Source organism: Embiotoca jacksoni, unplaced genomic scaffold (assembly GCF_022577435.1).
Source record: "Embiotoca jacksoni isolate LCO1_2020_lvr unplaced genomic scaffold, fEmbJac1.0.p SCAF_25, whole genome shotgun sequence".
Lineage (NCBI taxonomy): Eukaryota > Metazoa > Chordata > Actinopteri > Embiotocidae > Embiotoca > Embiotoca jacksoni.
Genome location: NW_027185376.1, coordinates 3,636,426 through 3,660,483, shown reverse-complemented (window position 1 = coordinate 3,660,483; position 24,058 = coordinate 3,636,426). Strand labels below are relative to the sequence as shown.

The following is a 24,058-nucleotide window of genomic DNA, read 5'->3' as shown; positions in this document are numbered from 1 at the left end:
AATTTAGGATCAGTACTGGGTTTAGGTTTAAAATAATAAGAACTGTATAAAGAACTGTGTAGGACAAAGTTTATAAGGGAGTTCATAAGGATTTGGGGTTTAGACCTCAGAAAATTTCAGTTGGCTGCCCGCTCTGCTGAGCGACCGAGCGAAAAGTTTTAGTCAACTTTAACCCTTATTATTATTATTTAAACCCTTTTCTTAAATTAAACAAAACAATATTATAAGTTACAGTACACGACCTCCAGCTTGTAACCTGGGTGGAGGACCGACAGCGCAGCTTTAAAGGCTGCTATTTTGGGCCTTGACTATCACCCACGTACCATTTTACAGCCATGCTTAACTATGCAGTTGAGAGGAGGTAAATGAGGTCTTCTGCAGCCCCTGTTTTCTAATGTGTCGCTCCCTCACTGCCACACCCCCGATCCTGTACGGTGCTGTCTCCAATCGAGCTCCAAATCACGACCCAGGTGCCTGGAAGTACAAGACCTGCTGTGGATTTCTACACTAAAAATCCCCTATGATGCCAACTCTGGGATGACAAACAGAAAGTGCCATGAACGTATGATCCCTTCCCTTGAAGCAAACATAAATCGAATCCTCCGACAAGGCCATATGTTTATCGGTCGACCTCCCAAACCCCGCTTCTTTACTCCGGTTAAAACGCACGCAGGCCCTCTCTTTTCTATCAGAAAACCAAACACCAGCGACTCATAAAGCAAACTGTTCAGAAAGGAAGAGAAAAGGAAGAAAAACATAAAGATGGGCGCATCTGTCACAGAACAAAGAGCATCTGCGTTGAGGAAAGCAGGCGTTCTCTTTTCATTGAGAAGCCTCACTTAGAGGAAGTCATTCGAAGCCATAACTCTATCCTCGTCCACACCAGCAGACAAAACCCACCGAGGAGTGCCGGGGCTGGGGTGACAGTGGATTAACAGGCTGCCTGAGTGTCTATAACATGTTCCATAATGGACTGTGGTTTTCGTCAGTGAGCATCTGCTCGACCCCCATGTTTTATGGCCCCATCCTTCTCGTGTCTCCCGTGAAGCTCGGAGAGAGGAAGGCCCGAAGAGTGAAGGCAGACCTGATGTCTGCCGGCTTTGTTTCCTCGTCATGGAAATCCAAGTTCCAGCATGAAGTCATAAATTTAGATCCGTAGGCTCAACACATCTCAGTGAACATTTCCATCGCAGTGTGGTCGCAGATTTTACGAAGTGACGTGACATAAAGAATTCTTTGACTTTATGGTTGTGCTATTCTTGTCGTGCAAACTTCGGCTAATTCCTGCAAATGTGCCGTTTTTAGCCATGCGGGCAGTATATATATCAAAGTATTCCGATTTGTTCCTGACTAAAATATCTCAACAACCATTTGCAAAACTTTATATCTGCCAAACATGGGCATGTTAGCGTTGCCACTGTGAGCATTTGAATGCTGACGTCAGCATTTAACACAAAGCACTGCTCCGACAAAGTGCAGCAAAAAAAACAAAAAAAAAGTAATAAGTTATAAAACACAAATGAAAAGTATGTAGGCTATTGTGCAAACCTTAGGCACAATCATTTTTCAGCAAGAAGAGCCCAAGCTTTTTATGTACAAACTGCTTTATGAATCATAGAAAGACACGTCTCCAAGATTGCACAGCAAAATGCAACCTACAACAATGTCTCATACTGCATGCAGCCATGATTTACAGTGCATACTGGGACAGAGGTCTCAGCTAATGGAATATGTAATGCATCTGCGAGCGAGACTTTAATCTGCTTTGAGACCTCCAGTTTGCAACTTTACCGTATAAATCTGAGATCAGCTGTACAGAAGAAGGCCCAGACTGTGAGTTACAGCTCTGGACTCTCTGTATCTACTCGGTACATGCTGTACATTTATGTCAGAGGGGAGCTCATGTCTGGAAGAGAATATCAAAGGAAAGATTTTTTTATTTTTTTTTTACATTCTTAATCTAGTGTATATAAAGCAAGCGTCAAAACAGATGACGATAATGGGAACATCTGCTGAACTTGTCATCTGTCAGAAACTCGCCTCCCGTCTGCCGGAGTGTCAACATTCATTCTGCTTCATCTTCATGCCTCAGTTACTTTCTCACCGCTGTGAATAACGGACTACAGGTGCCTCCCAATAACACAATTTACTGCTTTACATAAATCTGTGAAGAGAGGATAATAACCAGCTCTTGAATGCTTTTTACGTCCTTGAAAAAATTCACTGAGTTGATGTTGGGAAGCCGCTGCTTACAATTTTGCAGCTTTTTGCATTTCAACATGATGTTTTCAGATGTGTCTGATTATATTTGTATTTTAATGAGGCAACACACGAAACTATGTGTTTGGTATTTTTAACTCTATACAGCAATGGTCACATGTTGTGGTTTCCCTTTTGAGAAGGATGAACATCTCTGATAACAGCCTTGTTCTTTGCATGAGTACATCTTAACAGCTCTGATGACTATCATTAGAAAAATACTATCACACTTACAACAAGATACTCGGCCTCTTCTTTTTTTCAGACTATTTTATATGAAAGAGTGAATTTTTTCAAGATTTTCTTGTGCTTTTTGTCTCATGTAAAGTATAGTATAATTTTACAGCATCACTATTTAACTAAATGTATAGGTAGGCTGGATCAGGATAATTTTTGCTGGCATAAAATGTAACTTTTCTTCAAAAAAAAAGTCTGAAAACTTTCCAGATAATGTTGTGTTACAGGTCATCGACAATACTTTGGATGCAACGTGACAGTATTCACAAATTCAAAAATGCTCTTTAACTGAATCCAATGCACAGTTCGAGGTAAATTGAAGTATCTTACAGTTAAAGCAGCCAGGACATTTAATGTCAGTGTGTTCATGCTTTGTTGCTAAAATTGCAAGCTCATAAAAATACATAGTCTGATGAACACAGATTACAGATGACTACAAATGTATTCCTCCATGATTTCAATATAGATCATTTTTTTTGAAAGTTTAGATACCACACCGAAACCTACAAGCGATTGGACTAAAAAAAACAAAAACAAATGACATACGTCTATTAAGAATAATCAGACGAGACGTAATTGTTTCTGCAGTATGTTAAAATGTTTCCTCTTTTCATGCAGGTTGTAGTTAATCTGTCGTTAATGGACGTCGTTATCATTACAACATTAACTGTCACTACTAGGGTTTCTTCCAAGTCTTTTGCAACTGTGACCTCCACAAACACACAGTGATGCAATCTACAGTTTGAGGGCATTTTGGATGACACTGAAGCTCGGAGTGTGCAAACAGCTGCCAAAAGCATATTGGCTCAGGTCAGGCGTGTTGACAACTCTATGAAGTCAGCGTACTTATTAAAACCTCACGTTGCATTTACTAATATATTGAATGACGTAGTAAACCAGCATTAAAACGTTTAAGTTACACGAGCACTCACCCTGGTGGACGGAAAAAAAATAATAATTTAAAACCCCGTCTGCAATGCGCCGCCAAACCATCAGATGGCAACTTACAGGATACGGACGTGTTTGCACTTCCGTAGTCATAACAACCGAAGAAGAAGAAACCTCCTCAGCTGAGGAAAATGGCCGACGTTGAGATGGACATCACGTCCAGGAGAATGAATAATGGCAACGAACACGTGTAAGTCATCCAATTTAAGAAAAGGCGTTCTCGGCGACGACACGTAACTCCCTCCCCGGTCCGAAATCGAAAGGTTACCGTGAAAACGGCGGAGGCTAAACGGAGCAGCACGTTCACGTTGTTGCCGGGGCTACCGAAGTGCAAACGACTGGCTAACGTTCTTAGCTAGCAAGCTAGCGTGTTTTTTTTTTTTTTTTTTTTTCACCCTCTGTTCTTTTTTTTTTTGTTGTTGTTGTTTTTTTTTAAGTTGTTGGGTTTTTTTTAAAAGCTCAGGACTAGCATTAAAGTTCGGCCGAGCGCAAAAGCCTTTCAGAAAGTGTGTTTTAACCGCGCGGTGCCGCCTGCTCGCTTCACGTTAAACCGAACACGTCGGACCACGCGCCGGATTCGGCGACCCGGAGTTAGCATCGGGAGCTAAAGAAGCTACCTGAGCGACGTTACGTAACCGTCGCTTAACGCAACGTTAAAAGTTTCATCGCTCGTGTTTCCACCGGTGGTGGTGGGGGAAATAAAAACGCGGTTAAAAGTCGTCATGTTTGTACTTTTTAAGTTCGCGCTGCGTTTGACAATTCGTACTGCGGGCGGCCGGTTTCCATGGTATTTACATTAGTAGTTCAGGAAACAACATACCGAGATATTAATTGCTTTTTTTTTCTTCTATTAAGTAGATTTATCACTTTTACACTGTAACGATCAAAGTTGGGATTTTTTTAATTTTTTAATTTTTTTTAATAGTATTTCTAAAGTTAAGGATGTCCCGATAAAGTTGGGTTTTTTTGCCCCTAATCCGTGTCCTTTTATATTTTATATTCAATAAAATTAGTCAGATCAATCTTAATGAATTATGATTAAATTCAGTGCATCCAAGCTGGTATATAATGTGTTGTTTTTTTTTTCACTAAATTTGTTTTTGACCAAACAATAAAGTAAATCACATCATTTTTATTTTTTTTAAATCACAATTACACTTTTTACATAATTACTCTTAATTTTTTTTATTTAACAAAATACTTTTAGACATCTGGACTCTGTACTTTTGTTTAACTGTTGGCCCATCCAGTGTTTTGTGTCCTTCACAGACACCTCAATGCAAGGTGTGGGGCTGATATTATGGGCTTGCTGTGTAACTGATAGCCGTGGCCAATAACACATCGGCTTGTCCATTAATTCTGCCAATCAATTACATCAGATGAAATCACTTTCTATCTTAGGACCCATGTGTAATATTGCCCGTGCTACGTTTAATATTGTTCTTTAATTTACAGGAAGCAAGATCTGGAAAGCCAAGAAAAAAGTGGAAATGAGGACAGTGGGGAAATGTCCGAGGAAGAAGAGGAGGAAGAGGTAGGGGTGTGGACAGCCGCAAGACCTAAATATCCTCAGTGGTATGATGTCATAATTCAGATCCTAACTTTAATTGCTATCAAATTTATCTTTGGTCAAGAGGTGTCCCATGTCTGCACATGGATAATATTGGCAATAGTGTCAATCATATAATATTCTGCCAGATTTTAACATGGGTACATTCAACATCAGCACCACAACACATCTGGAGGGTCCTGTTCGCCTTCCCAATGTCACGGTTCTCTGAGATTAAAGTTACATTTTTCTGAGTGAATCCAAATGGATTTTAGATAAGTGAAACTGAACAAATGCAGAAGAACAGACCTACAAAAGAGAATACAAACGAATAACATCATTTAAACTATACCCATACTTTCTATCCATTTCAACCAGTTGTGTGGTAAGCTTTAATCAAAATCCAGAATACAGTGTGGAAGAGTTGAACAATGTAAAGGTGAAGGAGTAAGCTTATGACTGTCCTCATCATCTTGACGCCCAAATTAATTGTGATATGTTCCTTTCCCAGGGGGAAGCTGAAACTAACGGTGAGAAGACAGAGGAGGGGTCCAAACATCACAGCAGCAGCGGCAAACACAAGAGGAAAAAACACAAGCATCGCAGTAAGCACAAAAAACACAAACATGCCTCTGATGAGGACAAGGACCGCAAACGCAAGCATCGTCACAAACACAGGAAACACAAACGCAAAGAGGTCTCCTCCCCTTCCGCCGCTGTCCTCCAAGGCGCCTCCGCCAACAGAAAAGTCGAATCCTCTCCCTCCTCTGGAAACCCAAGTCTGGACGACCGGGCCTTGCTGGAGGATTTGGAGAAGCAGAGGGCCATGATCAAAGCCGAGCTGGACAGCCAGCTGATGGAGGGCAAGGTTCAGTCGGGCATGGGTTTGATCCTTCAGGGGTATAACTCTGGATCCGAAGAGGACGGAGACGCGAGGTTCAGAAACGGAGAGCAGCGTCAAAGGGGCCCCTCGGGTAAACCCATATCACCCAGAGGGGGGAAAAGTGGGAAATCTAGACGGGACTCGACAGAGGGCAGTAAATCCAACTCCAAGCGTCGTAGTCGGAGTAAGTCGGCAGAACGGCCAGCCAAGGAGTCCAAGCAGGACAAGGTGACCAAAAGCACCAAGGACGCAGGTGTTAAAGACAGAGGCCGTGGCCGCAGCAGGTCAAAAGACAGGAAGCGTTTGGACAGCACCGACGGGTCCAAAGAGAAACGGAAGTCCAACTCTCCTCCCAGCTTCAGAGGAGAGCAGAAAGTCAGCCGGGCTGATAAACGTTCCTCTCCGCCGCGGGACGACCGACCAAACCAGGAGAGAAGCACCCGGCGGTCCAGATCACCCGGACGAGAGCGACCGAGTCGCTCAGAAGCCGACCGGGACAAACGGCCAGCCAAGTCCCCATCCAAGGACGCCTCGTCGGGAAAGGAGAACCGCTCCCCTCACAGGCGAGGGCCCCAGAGCCCGGCGAGGAAACGCAGCACATCCCCTCGCCACAGAGACGTCCACCTCCCCTCGGTCAGTGCCTCAGACAGGACGTCAAAGCAGAGCCACTCCCCATCCAGGATAAGGTCCTCACCCGGGAGAGGCCGCTCAGCAGACACCCGGAGGAGGGAGGCTGATAGACAGGACTCACCGCTGAGGTCAGTGAATTGTTCGGACTTTTCCCAATAATATAAGCTGACTGGAACAGAGGACATTAAATTCTTAAGGAATATGTGTTGTGTTGACTAAGTGAATAAATGTCTGACTCTAAAATATGCAGAAAGATCAAATAGTTGACAGTTCATTTTTCATTTATGCAGCCCATGTGTCAGAGAAGGTTTTGTGGAGCGCTGAGAGGCGTCAGAGTGATTGATCACATCAGTAAAGTCTGAAATATAGAAGAATTTAAAAAGAGGAAAACGTTTGACAGATTTTTACTTCTAGTTCTGCATGAAACACTTTTGTTCCGGTGACTCGCGTAAACGTCCAGTTCAGCCTGTCTGTCAACTTCTCAACGCAACTCTTGTTGATCCAACGTTTTTTTGTTTTTTTTTTACGGTTCAGAGACATTAAATAATTGACAAAAGAAAAGAAGGAATAAAGAACCAGTAACGACGATAATAAAGCGACTCTTCTCTCGCGCTCCTGCAGGAAGCGCCCTCGGCCAGATCTAGGACTCGGCAGAGATCGATCACGAGACAACAGTCCCAGATCGGCCTCTCGTCGCCGGATGAGTCGCTCGCCGCTCAGACGGAGGTCCCCGTCGCCGCGACGACGCTCCCGCTCTTCCCCCCGCAGACGGAGCAGGTCTCCACTGGGACACAGGTAACGGCAGCTCGGCTTTCACCAAACTGTCACTCGCGTCTGCTTAAGACAGACGATGTTTCTCTCGGTGACACCACGTCAGTTCGCATCGTAAAATGCAAACTTTGACTTTCTCTATTTAAACAGGTGTCTGTTGTTGTTGTGGTTGTTTTTTTTTCATGCTGGGACAATTATCTGGATTTTAATTGAGTGTCAGCGTTTCTGTCTGGAACTTTTCATCCGTTTAGGGTCTCTCCGTGTGACGAACCCTTTTATTCAATTCGTGATTAATCCCCTTGTGGACGTCCATGCAGGTCTGGAGAGAGAGACCGGTACGGCAGACTCCGACAGTATCGGCGCTCAATGTCCCGCGACCGCGACAGAAGAAGAAGGCGCAGCAGAGACGAAGACAAGTTTAAGGGCAGCCTCTCGGAGGGCATGAAGGTCGACCAGGAATCCTCCGGGGAAGAAGTGTGAGAACTTTTATTTCTCCACAGGATTGACCGATGAGACAAACGGCACCGTACACGCGTATTCATTTTTTTTTTTACATATATATTATCGTCACGTTGAATTATATCACAGTTTAATATGTAATACTTTTTGTTTTTGATCGAAGGACAAAAAAAAAATGAAAGAAAAGGTAAACCAGGATGTTCTAGTTTCTTAGCTTCGTTGTCATTAAATTCATGCAGGCTGCTGATCCAATAAATTGATCCTACAACCACTGTTGGATTAGGCTTGTTTATAGAAAATATAAACGCTACTGCAGAATGAAAAATATCTACAAATGTTTATATGTAAATTGGAAATGAGTCGGACTCATCAAGATGTTCCTCCTGTTGTTGTTTTTGGGGTGGGTGGGTGGGGGAGGGGGGTCTAAGATCTGTAGCTGACCCTTCAGACGGTGGGACGTTTGTGTATTTCTGTAATTCTGGCTTTCGTTTGCAGGCTGGAAGACTTCGATGGCGAGGAGATAGATGAAGAAGCTCTCATCGAACAGCGCCGCCAGCAGCGCTTGGCCATCGTCCAGGTCTGTTGACACCTACGCCGCTCCAAAATCTGCTTCCTTTGATAGTCGGTGTAACAGTTTAACATCGGCGAAGCTCCCAATTTACTGCACAGCTACAAGTCGGTGTGCTTTATGTGGTGGTCTGCCCCCCTCTCCCCCGTCCCCCTCCTCCCGCTCAAAACCACTCCGCTTTCCGCCGCGTAGAAATACAAAGTCGTGAGCGAGGACACCAACATGATATCGGAGCCCAGCAGCCCCCAGAGCAGCACGCGCAGCCGGTCGCCCTCGCCCGACGACATCCTGGAGCGAGTCGCCGCCGACGTCAAGGAGTACGAGCGCGAGAACCTCAACACCTTCGAGGCCAGCATCAAAGCCAAGCACAACCTCATCGCCCAGGAGAAAGACGGTAATGTCCTCGTCGCGGTTGCTCCCACCCGTTGGCATGCGAGGCCCGGGTGGACCGAAATGAACCACGCCGTCATTGCGCGTCCACATGCCGTCAATGTCTCTTAAGATAAATATATTCCCGGAGGATGGTGGACTATTATTAGAGAGATATATGCATGCAGTTATTGAGAGTCGCATGTCAAATTTGTACACGCACGTCAATCGTCGTCCCTAGCCTTGTAACGTACACTGGGTTATAATGACTACTAGGAACTTTTCCAGATGAAATACTTTTCGCCAGTGTTTGCCGGCGACGGCAAGAAAGAACGATTCGTTCGTAAAGACGTGTTTTCAGCTGAAATGTCGGTTTTTCGGAAGCGTAATCTCACTGGTTGCCGTGGCGACATTAATCAGGGTCCGGTCAGAAAGTCTTAGTTCGAACGGTCAGAGCATCAGGCCACGCATTTAGCGGCCCCGTGCAGGATGTGACCTGCAGCAGGACGGGGTCGCCTTGACCGAGGTAACTACGGAATATTCTGCTTCTATCCTTTCCTCCAGTTTCAATCGACACTTCAGCCTTTGAAATCTGTAGAAAGGATTCACGAGTCACCGCGTCTCCGCTGCTTTTACACTGAAGAGCATGAAGGAGATCAGACACCGAGCAGTTAAGAGCTTGACAGGGGAGAGCAATTTATTTCGGATTGTCTCTTTCTCAGTTTTGTCTGTCTTTTTGATTTTTGTCAGAAGTAAAGTGGCAAAAAAATGTTTTTAATTTTTCTTTTTTTTTCCTTTCGTGCTTTTAACTTGCAATTTTTCTCCAGTAAGTCCCGAGAAGTCCCCGTTCATAAATGTGATCTCTTGATTGGTAGCATTTTTGCCCCGCCTATCAAATTTGAGCTGCACACGCACGTTAAATATTGCCACCTCCCTGCAATCTAGAACAAGCTGGCATTTTCATATGAACACGTGTGATGCAGGGATTTTTAATTTTTGTTTCTTTCTGTCATGTGTTCATTCAGTTGCTGGCTTGTAATCCAAAGCCTGAGTGTCTCTGCCACCTGCAGCATGTTTTGATCTCTGCAGAGTATGTGAATCAAACACCTGTTCCAGATCTACTGTTTTACAACATGGTGTGTGAGCAAGAAACTCATCCTGTGGTGTGGTGGGTTTTTTCTTTCTTTCTTTCTTTCTTTCTTTCTTTCTTTCTTTCTTTCTTTCTTTCTTTCGTTTGTTCTTTTTTGCTTGTCGTTGTTTGTTTCAGGAGCCAACTCAAAGAAGCCTTCAGCCCCCGACATGTTCACGGAGTCGGATGACATGTTTGCTGCAGACTTTGATGTAAGTATTCAAATTAAAAAATTTTTTTTAAAAAAAGCTCTTTTTACTGACTTCGGTCTGATGTTTCAGAAGAGTGCAAAATTTGAGGGAACACCTGTGAACCTCTTTTTTTTTTTTTTGTCTGCAGAGTGCCAGGATGAGAGCAGCGGGTGTAGGAAAGGACTTCAAGGAGAACCCCAACCTCAGGGACAACTGGACCGACGCTGAAGGCTACTACCGTAAGTGCGACGCGGCTCCGCATGGCGCTTTTATCCCCGACCGTCGAAGCAACTTCTCCCGCCGAGACGTTCCCACGCCTCGGTCGCAATCCCGACGGCGTGAAACTGAACGTGTGAACCGTCTGGTTATTCAGGGGTGAACATCGGGGAGACCCTGGACAAGCGCTACGACGTGTACGGCTACACGGGCCAGGGCGTGTTCAGCAACGTGATCCGAGCCCGGGACACCGCCCGGGCCGGCCAGGAGGTGGCGGTCAAGATCATCCGGAACAACGATCTCATGTGAGTCGCGTCGTTTTCGCGGTGACGAATTGCATCCGCGTCGGCGTTTTTGTACCCGAGCGAGACGCAGAGATGCACTGAACCCGACACGCACGTGCTTTTGGTGAACAGGCAGAAGACCGGGCTGAAAGAGCTGGAGTTCCTCAAGAAGCTGAACGACGCCGACCCCGACGACAAGTTCCACTGCCTGCGCCTGTTCAGGCACTTCTACCACAAGCAGCATCTGTGCCTCGTGTTTGAGCCCCTGAGGTACCGAGCGAGAGAACGCCGCCGCGTCTTTTTCATCATCGTTTCAGATCTGCCGCGTTTGGTCGGCAACCGTCGAATTGATCCAAGCGGGTGCCGAAAACCGTTAACCGATTCGTCTCTCCGCTGCTTTTCGCCCGCAGCATGAACCTGCGAGAGGTGCTGAAGAAGTACGGCAAAGACGTCGGGCTCCACATCAAAGCCGTGCGCTCCTACAGCCAGCAGCTCTTCTTGGCCCTCAAGCTGCTGAAGCGTTGCAACATCCTCCACGCCGACATCAAGCCGGACAACATCCTGGTACGATCGCTCCGCTCGTGTCCGGTCGCAGAGGGAACGAAACGACAGTCTCACGTCTTTAACTTCTTTTCTTTTCTTTTTTTTTTTTGGTTCTTTTTTTTTTTTTTTGTTCTTTTATAGGTGAACGAGTCAAAGACCATCCTGAAGCTGTGCGACTTCGGCTCCGCGTCGCACGTCGCCGACAACGACATCACTCCGTATCTGGTCAGCAGATTTTACAGGGCTCCGGAAATCAGTAAGTTGCACTCTTCGCACGGTTAATCGGTGCGGTTTTAAGTTGGGACTCTTGCTCACGGGCGCGTCTCGCTCGCTCGCTCGCTCGCTCTCTCTCTCTCTCTCTCTCTCTCTCTCTCTCTCTCTCTCTCTCTCTCAAGTCATCGGGAAGCCGTACGACTACGGCATCGACATGTGGTCCGTCGGCTGCACCCTGCACGAGCTGTACACCGGCAAAATCCTGTTTCCCGGATCTTCCAACAACCACATGATCAAGCTGGCGATGGACCTCAAGGGCAAGATGCCCAACAAGGTAGAATTGCATCATATAACTCTCAGTTCCTTCAGCGATCGCTTCCCCCCCCCCCTCACCCCCCAATCCGAGACGAAGCCAGACGTGTTTACCGCTCCATGCGGCGTTCAAGAAGCTCAGACTGATGCAATGTTGTGCATTCTTTCCTCAGATGATCCGTAAAGGCATGTTCAAAGACCAGCACTTCGATCAGAATTTGAACTTCCTGTACATCGAAGTCGACAAAGTGACAGAAAGGGTAAGGCTGACTAACACGGCACGTTTTCTCCCCGGTGAAACTTGATATGTCCAAACTTCAACGCTATTAAACTGCTTGTTCGATTCCGCCGACGACAAGTTCTCGACACGTGCTGAAAACATCGCTTAGTCCGCTTTGATTTGCGTCTCTGCTCATTTTGTTGTCGTCGTCGTCACTCTTCCCCAAACAGGAGAAGGTGACGGTGATGAGCACCATCAACTCCACCAAAGACCTGCTGACGGACATGATCGGATGCCAGCGGCTGCCCGAGGACCAGAGGAAGAAGGTGATGCAGCTGAAGGACCTGCTGGATGCCACTCTGATGCTGGACCCGGCCAAACGCATCAGCATCAACCAGGCTCTGCAGCACCCGTTCATCCAGGAGAAGATCTGAACAACAACAACACCCCCCCCCCCCACCCCCCTCCTACCCCGCCCCCTCCCCCCAGAAGAACGCCAGACACACACTCCCAGAGCAGACCACTAAACCAGCTCTGACGGACAACTCGGCGAAACGAGACGGCCGACCACACGGACGTCTTTTCAGAATGTCACCGACTTCAGTTCTTCCTCGACATTATTTTCTTCATGAAAACATAACCGTGTTTTTAATGTAAATAGATTGTTGAAAATGGTAGCCATTCTTGAAGACACTTGATTCTTTTTTTTTCTTCTTTTGCGATTTATCATTGTAAACTTACCCCCTCGTCCCGCCGCCCCCCCCCCCCCCCCCCCCCACCACCACCACCACCACCACCACCAACCCCGCGATGAAGTTATGGACAATTTTAATTTTTTTTTTTTTTAATTTAACTGGCATTGGAGTGGCAGATGTTTAAAAGAAAAAAAAAAAAACTATAATTCCTGTAAATACCGTATGTCTTATTGCATTAACAATCTCCAGCAGCAGACAGTTGACTTTTTGTCGTAGATGTCTAATTACATCTTTTCTGTTTTTTTTTTTTTTGTTTGTTTTTTTGTTTTGTCTTTTTTTAACCACATTGCTCATTGTGGGGCGATGCATGCTTTTGAATGTGCACCCTTTTCGTGCTCTAGATTTCTGTGGTGCAGGCCTGTGTAAATGCTCTGTATGTGCATCAGTGTCCCACACGTGACAGCAAATATCCCGACCCCCGACCCCTAACCAAATCCTCGGACCTTGAGGCCCGAGCTGAACGAATAGATGCATATTATGTACTCCTCGAACTCCTCTTTATTTTTTTTTTTAAATTTTCAAAGAAGTTATTGTTTTCTGTTTCTTTTCGTTTCCCTTTTTTCCCCTTCCGACACCCCCCCACTCCCACCCCGACCCCCACCTCCAGCACTCTGGCTCGGTCCTGGCTCTTAAAGGCTCTCACATTCAAGTGCCTCCTGTATGAGCATCGTGTGTTAAAAACACCAAACAATGCTGGCCTGTTGAAGCCGCACCTGCGACCCTTCTCCTCTTCCTCCTCCTCCTTCCATTGCTGTATATAGTTCATAGTTAATGTCATTTCATGTATGATTTATTTGTTTCTTTCCATTTAAGTGGTAAACAAAAAAACAAAAAAAAACAAACTTGTGATTTCAATAAAGAATAGTTGTGGAAAAGCTGAAAGCGATAAGACAACTTTTTGGTAATAAAATGTTTCCTATTGTATACCGAAACCCCTCCCTCCCCCCTTTTCTTCATTTTGGATGCGAGTTGGACGTGCTTTTTAGCAATAACTCAGTGAAGTAAAGGTCAGGGTTCCCACAGGTCGGGGAAATTTACAAACTCCTTTCTTTCTCCTGTGTTTGCATGTTTAAATTTTAGCTTCCTTTTATCAAAATACAATAATTTCCATGTCTTTTTTTTTTTTTGTCGCATTATTTCACGTTTCCTGTATTTCGGGAGTCGTGTTCTTTTTCCTCAACAAGTCGCAAGCACTTCAGTAAAGAGATACCTTTTCTTGTACCTGCTGAGGAAAGCGAACATTACAGGAAAATGTAAATGTTAAGAGCTTTGGCTACAAAATGACGACTTCAAAGACTGAGATAAAAAAAAAAAAAAAAAACAGACATCAGAAAAGCCAAATGTAATCTTTTTTTTTTAAAATGACTATAGATTCATCAAATATGGGGGAGGGAGCCCTTTGCTGCCATGCCAACGGTAGGAGGCATTCTGGCTTCTTATTATTCCAATTTAAAAAAAAAAAATTTGCACAAGGGGTCAGTGCGGTTATAAAGGGGCCACTGGCCAACTTGTGTGTGATCAAATGCCTGCGAGCTGTCAAATTAATGGCAATAAATTAACGTGGCTGTTGCTCGTCCGCTCGGCCCAACGGCGGCCTGTTTTCCTGTCAATCACAGGTCATGACATTTCAGCTTTTTAGATGGGGAAAGTCTGGAAATTTGACTTGGAGTGAGAACCCAGAAAGGTGGATAGTCAAAAGAGCAATGTACGTGGGCTGTTTAAAAAGCACCTTATGCTCTGGATAAGATGCTTCTACCCCACTAAGTGTCACTGCAAGAGTGTTAGAAAGGTGATGTACTTGGGTTTTTTTTTTTGGGGGGGGGGAGGTGGGTGTTGAGACAGCTGCGGCCTCGGAGCATCAAAAGTTAAAAAAAAAAAAATCTTGTATCCAGTTGCAACAATTTGCAGGTGTCGTGCTCGCTTCCTTTCCCCTCTGCAGCGTCATTTCCCCTTCATTTTCGTCGCGTGATTGCCCTTGTGTTGGGCTCCTTAAAAGCATAATGGGAGGCTCGATCTGAAAAGACTTTTCTCCATCTGGAAAGTCTGGGAAGGAGAGGAGAGAGGGGTCGGGGGGGGGGGGGGGGGGGGGGGTATGATGATGCAAGAACGCTCCGTGCTTGCACGGATCGCACTAAAAGGACTTCTGATAGAGGCTGATGGGCTGTCAACCTGAAGGGGTCTGTAAATGCATGTGGGCCGTCGTTGGAATAAACCACTGGAAGAGATGTCGGAGTGAATGAGTCGACACCTGCTGCTGGCTTTAATCTCAGCCCTGACAGACGAGTACGTGGCTGCTCTTAATGTGAAAATGTAACCAAACAAGTCATTTACAACTGCTTACGAATTCATGAGGAGGAAATTCAGCTGGAGCTGCAGCTTTGGTGTAATGTCTGACGGTGATCAGAAGAGGGCACCAGAAGCTTCTGGCTATTCTCCACCAACGAACATACTGAAAGTGGTACCTTATGTTTATTTTATTTTGTTTTTATTTTTTATGAATTAATATTCCCAAACTCTAAAATAGCATCAGACTCCATATCTTATTTTCTATCTTAGTGTTGGAAGTTATTGTTTTTACAAAAGTTGCACAGCAGGATTGATTTCGATTTGGTTTTGACGAGGTCATGACTTTGATTTATTTTCATTTCAAGTTGTATTTGCTCTGAATTATAGGGATGGTTTGTCTTTTTTTTTTTTTTTATCCTTCATCTCGGGTGGCGTCTTCATAAAGAGGAATACGCGATTCAAACCAATATGTTTCATACATCATCCAAACCGTCATATAAAAGGAAGAACAGAGGCTTAAAATATAATTTCCATTTTTATTAAAACCATACAAACATTTGTAGTCAGTTATAAAAGAGCAGAGCGGCTCTTCTGGCGGAGGGGCAGCGCTGGGCGCTTGAAGCTCCGCTCTGAGCCAGATCTGCCTGGACTCTACCCAGGGCCTGGGAATCCCTGCCTTCAAAGTCAGTTCTTTATTGGTCCCAGGATACTCCCCATTTCCTCTGCTAAACCTACAGAAAGAGTAATGTATTTACATAATATATATATAAAAGCACAATAAATGTGAAAACTTAAAAAAAAAAAAAAAAAAAAAAAAATCAAAAAAAAAAATCAAAGAAAAGTAGAATGCATTTCGCAAATCTTAACTTTTCTGATATTCTGACTTTTCTTATATAAATGTTCTGTGATTTTCTATCTTTTTTTTCCAGGTCTCACAAGACACTTTGCAGGTTTCATTTTTATTTTGTTCATAATTCACAATGGAAGATTGGCAGTGATCTCTCTCTTTACCAACAGGCAGATACGTATAAGGCACATACCTCTGTAATTTCCTTCTTTCAAAGGAAATGATTTCTACTTCTTTGAAAAAACAAACGAAAAAAAAACAACAAAAAAAACACCATCAATGCACAGCTACAAAAAGGACAAAAGTACCAAAGAACCCCAGTTTGTACCTCATTGCTTTGACACTGAATAAAAGGTAAACTACTCGATATTCTGTGTGCAGCCGCGTAAGACTGCAAGGCAAGACTAACACTGTTGACAAAGTCACTGCAATACTTGATGGCAGTACACATTCTGAATTTAAGAGCTTTGGAGAAAACAATACGGATGATTTCCTATCCAATAAAACATCACTTTCGCAGCACTCGTCGTGTGCTGTGGACCATTGCTGGCCATTAAGACAAGTTTAAAACCATGAAAGTACTCATATCGATTCATGTAAGCATACGTAAAGCACCAAATCAAGGAGAGAATGTCCATCAGCTCCGAAAACAACCGTGCAATCCAACATCAAAAATCAGATCACAAACAGGATATAAAAACAGTTACATACACTTGGGAGTACCTTAACAGACTAACTAAAATCAAGCCATTTAGATATCAAGTAGGCGACAATCTACGGTGCCTTGAAGACTTGGATGTGTGGTCCGTTTTTAGTTTTCTTTTCTTTTTTTTTTTTTTTTTGGACTCGATACCATCTTGACAAAAAAAAAAAAAAAAAAAAAAAAACACCACTTGGTTAAAACTCGGTAGAAGCACTGAAACATTTACAGCTTCACGAAAGTAACATACAAAATGACAACGAATGTAAATATACCACTTATTAAAACCTATGATATATAAAGTTGTCATCGGGGGCCTGTGAAATTATCGACCCGTGTCTCACCTGCTATAACGAGAATGGATTTAGCGGCTTTTGTACCTGTGGGGTTAGAACGGTTGATACTTGGCACGTGGGCTAGTCTATGTACTGATATAGACAGTGTTCAATGTTTAACTTGAGTACATGCATTTTTTACCAACAAGGGCGTACAGCAAGAACAGTGACGATACACAGAATACTGATTCGAGGAAGTGAGCCTCTGCTCGCCATCACATAGTAAGAGAAGGGCTTTCAAAAATAGCCTTCATTCCAGAAAAAGGAATATAACTATTTATCTGTACATAATTTCGACTCATCCCATTTCTGTGCGGGATGACATTTTTTTTTTTTTTTACAAAATAAAAGGGTTTGGCAACTGCTGTTCCAGAACACTTTTTAAGTACATAATAAAGTTCTTATAATTGCCACTTTTGTCCGAATCTTCACATACACCAGTTTTTCTCGTCCTTTTTTTCCATTTTTCCTAAGAGAGGAGAAAGCAGAGAGAGATAAAGGGCAGCTACTGCATGATAGCCAGGAACTTGCTCTCCTCGGCAAGGGTGGTGAGGAGGGAGCTCATGTCTCCGATGGCCATGTTGTTCAGGCCGGGGGCCACGCTGTGGAAGGTGGCGGATGTTCGAGGGGTGGTGAGGCGCGACGAGGTCCTGGACAGACCCTGGAAGATGGAGGGACTCAGCACCCCCGAGACCAGGCTACCCTGGTCGTAGCCGTCCTCCAGCATGGTGCCGAAGTCCAGACTTACCCCTTCGTCTAATACAGCGGGCACGCTGCCCTCTACCGTGCTGGTCACCTGGTCCGCACCCGGGGAGAGAAGGGCAACCGAGTTCCCGCTGCCACCGCCTTGTCCCCCGGCCTCAGCCATGGAGTCCAGCAAGCACTGGTCCTCCAGAACGGGGAAGGACGAGGCCTTGCGATCTGCCGGCCCGTAAGAGAGGCAGTCGCCGAAGCCCTGCTCCAGGTATCCGTGGTCTGGGGTCTCCAGTTTCAGCCCAGATACCTGATGTGCAAGGGAACAGTGGTCCCCACCCCTCTGCAGTTGCTGCTGCTGCTGGTCGGAGCAAGGCTGGATTCCACTGGAGCTCTCAGGGTTGAGGTACTGCTGGGTCCTGACCAAGTTCCTGTAACCGTTGACCGGTGGGCGAGGGGCGTGTACCAGCCGATTGTGATGAAGAGCAGCGCCCTGGGGGAGGCCGGGGAGGCTGTCCATGGAGGCCCTGCTGAGATTTAGGTTATTTCCAACCTGGCAAGAGGTGCTACTGTTGTGGTTCTGCTGGAAGTGGCTCTGTTTCTGAAGTTCGTTGGAGGCCTGCTGTTTGAAGGCCTGGGGAAGAGGCCCGTCGATGATCTGCGAGAAGCTAGGCCTGCCAAAGGTGTTTGAGGAGTTTTGACCAGTATCTCTCATCTGCATACAGGAGTTCGGGGATGCTTCTAGCTTCACCCCGAGGTTGCCACAGCAAGCGCTTTGAGACTGATTAGCCTGGGCACAACTGTTCTGGAAATCAAGGGACACTTGCTGCTGCACCACCATGTTTCCGAACCTGCCGAAAGGTGCGGGTCCATGGTCTGAGCTAGGCCACCTTCCGCACTGTAAATGGTGGTTTTGTTCCCTCAGTGGAGACCTGTCGGCACTCCCGGAGCTCACCTCATTCCATTGGATGGGAAGCTTGTTGGGGCTCTTCCTCTCTGCTATGTGCTGCTGGAGACTGTGGGACCCAGGGAAGGTCATATCCAATGCTGAAGTCTGGATCTGGTCAATCTCCTCCATAGATAGATGGGAGGTGTCCCTTTGGCTAGAAGCTGTTTGGTCCTCATTGTGCACGTAGGAGCCACTGTCCACTTGAACCTGGGAGTGGAGGTACTGCACCAGGTCATCCGGTAGCATATCCTCGTCCCCAAGCAACAGGCCGGCCTCCCCATTGTCCTCCATGGCCAGAGCTTCTAAGGCCGCGTGTTCGGCAATGCTGGGAGTGTACGGCGAGTGCTGCAGGCCTCTCTGCAGGTTGCCCTCTGAGCGCGTGTAGTTTTGCAGGCTAAAATTGCGCGATTCAGGTGTAGAGTGATGAGACAGAGGTGGAAGAGGGTGGAGGTTATTAAGGCTGTTGAAGCGTTGCACCGGAGGCAGACTGCAAGTTTCGAAAGCCTGCGTTCGCACTGGGTCGCTGGCCCTCCGGTTCCCATTCAGCGGTCCCTCACCAGGGTAGAGGACCCTCCGCCTGTAACCCGGGTGTCCCGTGTACCCATTGTTGTACCCGTTGGTGCCTTCACTGCAGCGAGGCGGCCTGACGAGAGGTGGCAAACAGTGGCCGCTACTGCCCTCATCCATCATGGCCATGCGAGTCTTCAAGCTCATGCGCTCCATGTTGGGTAGCGGCGTCGGAGGTGGGCCGCCAGTTGCTGCCGCGTACTTGGCTTTCAGGTGGTAGTGCTGTGCTGGGGTTAAATTAAGCATTCCCCGTGACCCGCCGCCTCCTCCTCCTCCTACGCTGACTCCTCCTACACCTCCACAGCCCCCACCGGAGAGCATCCCTCCACCCCCTCCTCCGTAGTGGCTGGCCTCGCTGGACCGGCGGGAGGCGTCTGTGGAGATGGGGTCGTAAGAGTCGGAGGAGCTGAGGTTGTGGAGGCGGCGGTGGTGGGCGGCCGCCGTCGTACCCTCGCTCTGGGACGCCTGGCTGGAGCGTCGGCTGGAGAAGCAGGGGGAGATGCCCGAGGAGCGTCGGCTGCTGCTCAGGTAGGCGGAACTGGCGGCGCTACCGCTGCTGTCACGCCGGTCCCGGAGCAAATTGAGCACTGTTAGCTCTGTGCTGCCCAGCTCAGCATGAGCAGGTGGCTGAGGAGCAGACACCCCCCACTGCCTGCCCAGACAGGATCCTGGGAAGACGCACAGAAAGAGAAATTGGACTTAAGTTTCCACAGCGATAGAGTGAACAAGGAAACTAATATGTTGTGGAAAAAAAAAAAAAGAACAGCACTGGAGGAACAGAGAGGAGAAGCCAAATAAGTTGAGCGTAAAGTGTGGAGCGATCTCTCAAACAGATGTTGCCAGAGACAACTGGCAGCACTTGGCCATGAAACATTACATTACATGCTACTCTCTCGGATATGATATACGGCTTGATATGGTCTTGATACCATTTTCCAGCGGAACAGTCAATTTTAAGCATTTGTTTTGTCTGAATCATGCCGCCGAAAATGGGCGAGATGAAATTCAGGATAATTCACTGCTGTGATTTGTGCGCACAGTCGTGGCGATGACTAAATTCTGTGCAGAGGATTCCCACCATGTGCCGTTGGGAATTTGTAAAACATTTTAAGGGTATTTAGAAAAAGCTTCCCGCTCAAACGTGGACAAAATTTTCCAGCAAAATGAGAATCTACAAATGTTTTATCGTTGGCCTTACCCTTCCCCAGGATGTTGGGTACCGCGGAACCTTTGGGGGGCGGCGTAGGGGACAGGGGCCCCAGTCTGGGCAGCGCTCCGTTCACCTGCTTCAGCCTCTCCATCTTGATGTGCTCCATCCAGCGCAGGGGCCGGCCAATACTTCGCCTCGCCTGCAGGGTCAGCATGGTTGCCGTGGAGACGGTGGAGTCCATGATGGGGGCTGGCTCGCCCTCGCATTCCTCCTCTGCCTCCTCGTCGTGGTCCTCTTGCTCCTCGTCCTCCTCCAGCCCCTCCCCTGGCGAGCGTCCGGCGCTCACAGCAAGCTGGACTCCACTGCTGGGATAGGTGCTGACGGGGGACTGGTCACTGCTGCATGTAGACTGACCGCCAGGGCTTGGCTGAGACGTCTGAAAAACACCGACCCGGGAAAGACGGACAGGAAAAGGAAAGGATTGGAAGAAGAAAAGGAGAGAAAGAGGGCAAATAAATAAACACTCGGCAAATTTACTTCAGTTAACAAATTGAAAGATATACGGACTTTACAAACAATGATACAATGTAATGTTTTGAAGGATGCACTCACTATAACATTAGACAATGATAATCATACATGAGTAATTTACATTTACAAACATTATGAAAAATAATTAAATTCATGGTCTCATGAATACTCATGTACTATAATTGGAGAAGTTTGTGCTGGTTGCCCAAACTAGGGTGTCTTCCTTTATTCTTTTAGAAAAAAAGACAGAGTTCAGTACATTGTTGCTTTCTCCTCCGACCCAGTCGAGATACAACAAAATACTTCCAAAGGCAAAGTCGTGTTATGTTTTTCTGTCAAATAATAAGCAAATAGGATAAAGGCCTCTCGCGAGGCCGGCTAATTATATTGTTTACAGAATTTTGGGAACTTTGTTGCACCGAGGAATCCCGAAATCACTTTTTTTGGCATCGAGTGTCAACATCTCTGTTTGGAGGCTTTCCACCCTGTTTACTACTGAATGAATTTGGCTGCATAGTGGAGCCCTGGGCAGCATCAAGGCCATACTTTCAGTGCCCTTGCAGTTCTGCCCCCAAAGGCACGAGCATTACACAGAGAAATGCCTCGCTTTTGGTAAAAATCAAACCGCTGTGCGATGAAATGAAAAGAATCGTCTCTTTATGAACGTGAGGGATGAGAGAAACCGACGATGAGAACGAATCTAGCGCGTCTGTGGCGACAAGCAGTTGTGAGAGGATGAGAAAAGTCAGACAGACCATCAAACGATGAGCGAGGGAAGAAGAAATGAGACTATGAGAGAGTATTTAAACAAATGCAAGTGATACCTATCTCACCTGATTACCCACTGTCCTTAGAAAAGGGAAGGAGAGAAATGCCGAAGCATTGGATAGAGGAAAACATGTACTCATTAGAAGATTTCAGCGTTAAATGTGCATGCCCCCTAAGTCAAAGCTAAATGACAGGAATCTAAACACTAGGCATTTTAATTACTACGTTAAAGGATTGTAAATACTAGTAAGAGCAAAATAAGAATGAGGTTAATTGTGTCAGGAAAATGGAGTGAAAAAAAGAACAACCTGAAGTGAAGTCTTACCATGGGCTTCTCCGTCTTGATAGACTTGACCTGCAGACATTCATCCTGTTTTGAGGTAGCGTGGTTGTACTCCCTTTGGTCCGTGTACCCACCCAGGGGCAGTTGCCCCGGCGACCGGCCCTGGCCGTTGCCCCCGGGCTCCCGGGGCTGGGGCGGAGGGCGTGGGTAGTCTCCACGCTGTTTCTTGGTGACGTGCGCCTCCGGCCCGTGTACCGTCTTGACGTGCTTGCGTAAGGAGCTCGGGTCCGTGTAGCGTTTGGTGCAGCCCGGGATTTTACACACATACGGTTTCTAAAACAGAGGAGAGAAAAAGGACGGCGAGTTAAAATGGCAAGTTTGACGGTACGGGACCAGATTTGATTTTCTGAAAGCGTCAAGTGTCGGCACCTCATTTGAGTGTGTGCGGTTCTGATGCTTGGCCCGATCCGAAGCGTTTGAAAAAGCCTTGTTGCAGCCTTCATGTTCGCACACATACGGTTTCTCTCCGGTATGGGAGCGTAAGTGAGTCTTAAGGTTTTCCAGACGGGAGTAGGCCTTGGCACAGCCTTCAAACTGAAGGAAAGAAAGACGAAGGGAACATCACTCACACATCCGGCACTCTGTTACCAGAACCTTGTGTCAGCTGGTTCCATGCAAAAAAAAAAAAAAGATTTTTTTGTTTTGTTTGTTTGTTTGTTTTTTATCTGCAAAACAAATATTGAGCATCCTCACCGTGCACTTGTGTGGTTTCTCCCCAGTATGCCTGCGCATGTGGACCACCAGCATGTACTGCGCCTTGAAGGGCTTCTGCTCTCGAGAGCATTCCTCCCACCGACACACAAACTCCTTCTTCTCTCCGTGGATGTGGTCGTTGTTGATGTGCTACGACAGAAGATGAAGAGAAGTTAAAACCAGAGGCGCACTTAGACTCCTGCTGCGCCTGTACATGAGAGGGAGGTAAGGACTAAGTGCAATGTCATTTTGCATCGCGCTGATTTGTTGTTCGGCTCGAGGGATTTTTTTTTTTTTTTTTTTTTTACTCTGTAGCATAAGAGGCAAATATAACCTTCCCTTTCCTGTTTTCCATTTCTGTTTTATGTGGTCCATTCAATTTCTCTACTCTCATTTCTCTGAACTCTTTCCTTTCTTTCTTTCTCTCTCTCTCTCTCTCTCACTCTGTTGAAATCTGCACAAAGGCAGGCAGGCAAAAAAAAAAAAAGAGAAAGGCAGCTTGTGAGTCTCAGTGTCCGATCCGAACAGAATTTTCAAATAAAACCCTGTCACTTCGCATCACATTGGGCCCTCGCCCCCTTCATGACAAGTGCTGACAGTTGTGCTGCCGTGGCAACTTCCAATCTGAGGCTTAGGGAGAAGGGGAGGCGGCGAGGGAGGTGAGGAGATAGGGCGAGAAATCAAAAGTTCAGTCAAAGGCTTCTGAAATGCGAGGGCTTTACAACTCCAGCCAAGCATTATATCTGCGAGCGCCACCTTTTCTCCTTGCTCCATCCCTCCTCTCTCTTCCTTCTCCTCCGACTTTCCTCCTCCTTTCTCGCCAACCGTCTTGTAAAAATGGGGGTAAGTGGTGGATGTTTTACGGAGGAATGAAAGAGGTGAGGAGGGAATAAAAAAATAATAATAATAAAACACGCAGACGTAGACGCCTCTGGGGGTGAAGTCAACATCTGGCTCTCTTTCTGAGACAACAGTGTGTGGTGGCCTCTGAAGTGCCTTTCCGAGAGCAATTTAAACCCGGTGAGACAGACAATATCCTGACCAAAAAAACAAAACAAAAAAAACACCCCAGTATTATTACATTCCTGAGCAGCAGAAAAAGTCAGACTATTTTTTTTACCTTGAGGGGGTGAGTGAAGAGGGACGACGGAAGATAAATACAGACTTGACTTTCGAATGCTCGTAAATGTCTGGGGAATAGACGCTGTGTGAGCGCTCATTCACAAGATTGTTGAGCTGTAAAACATGCCGGGCTGAAGCAAATAAATAAAGCATCCAGGGTCAGTTTCCCTCCAGGCGTGACACCGCTCCGACAATGTCCTCTTTGTACCTTTCTCAGTGCCCTGCCCACTGGCCAGATCGTGACCCCGTTTGCAACCGTGACATCCACTAGAAAACCAGCATTGATTTTCATCTTTCTTCAAGGCGTTCTGACCCCAAGTTCCTTCACTTCGCAGTAATGCTACGGGAGGAGTATCGACAAATGAGTCAGCACGGTAACAGTGGAGAGGCAAAAAAAAAAAAGAAAAAGAAAAAAGCAATGAGTGGAATTGACACTAATATATCAGCAAAGAACCGCCATTATTCTCGCTTGGCATTTTTTTAATTCTAAAGTGACAAAACAAGACTAATTCCGGGGGAAATAATTGGGAACTGGATG

The 24,058-nt window shown here is 46.2% G+C and overlaps 2 protein-coding genes across 3 annotated transcripts in view; one reads left to right on the top strand and one right to left on the bottom strand.

Moving 5' to 3' along the window:
• The first annotated feature begins 3,529 nt into the window (after positions 1-3,529).
• On the top strand, positions 3,530-13,418 carry prpf4bb (pre-mRNA processing factor 4Bb). 2 transcript variants are annotated; one of them, XM_069159673.1, is made up of 16 exons: positions 3,530-3,634; positions 4,900-4,978; positions 5,505-6,634; positions 7,128-7,301; positions 7,595-7,753; positions 8,232-8,313; positions 8,497-8,698; positions 9,941-10,014; positions 10,142-10,232; positions 10,367-10,514; positions 10,626-10,763; positions 10,904-11,057; positions 11,178-11,292; positions 11,432-11,583; positions 11,735-11,821; positions 12,012-13,418. In XM_069159673.1, exons 1-16 carry the CDS (start codon positions 3,576-3,578, stop codon positions 12,213-12,215), a joined length of 3,048 nt encoding a protein of 1,015 aa, XP_069015774.1. In that variant the 5' UTR covers positions 3,530-3,575; the 3' UTR covers positions 12,216-13,418. The 2 variants fall into 2 exon arrangements, with proteins under 2 accessions (XP_069015774.1, XP_069015775.1); XM_069159674.1 differs by lacking the exon at positions 10,626-10,763.
• A 1,668-nt stretch (positions 13,419-15,086) lies between these two features.
• Positions 15,087-24,058, bottom strand: part of gli3 (GLI family zinc finger 3) — a 102,812-nt gene continuing 93,840 nt past the window's right edge. Inside the window, 5 exon segments of the mRNA XM_069159672.1 lie at positions 15,087-19,581; positions 20,112-20,499; positions 21,688-21,978; positions 22,075-22,239; positions 22,399-22,548. Of these exon segments, the coding sequence (XP_069015773.1) occupies positions 17,210-19,581; positions 20,112-20,499; positions 21,688-21,978; positions 22,075-22,239; positions 22,399-22,548 (3,366 nt within the window). The 3' untranslated portion in view covers positions 15,087-17,209.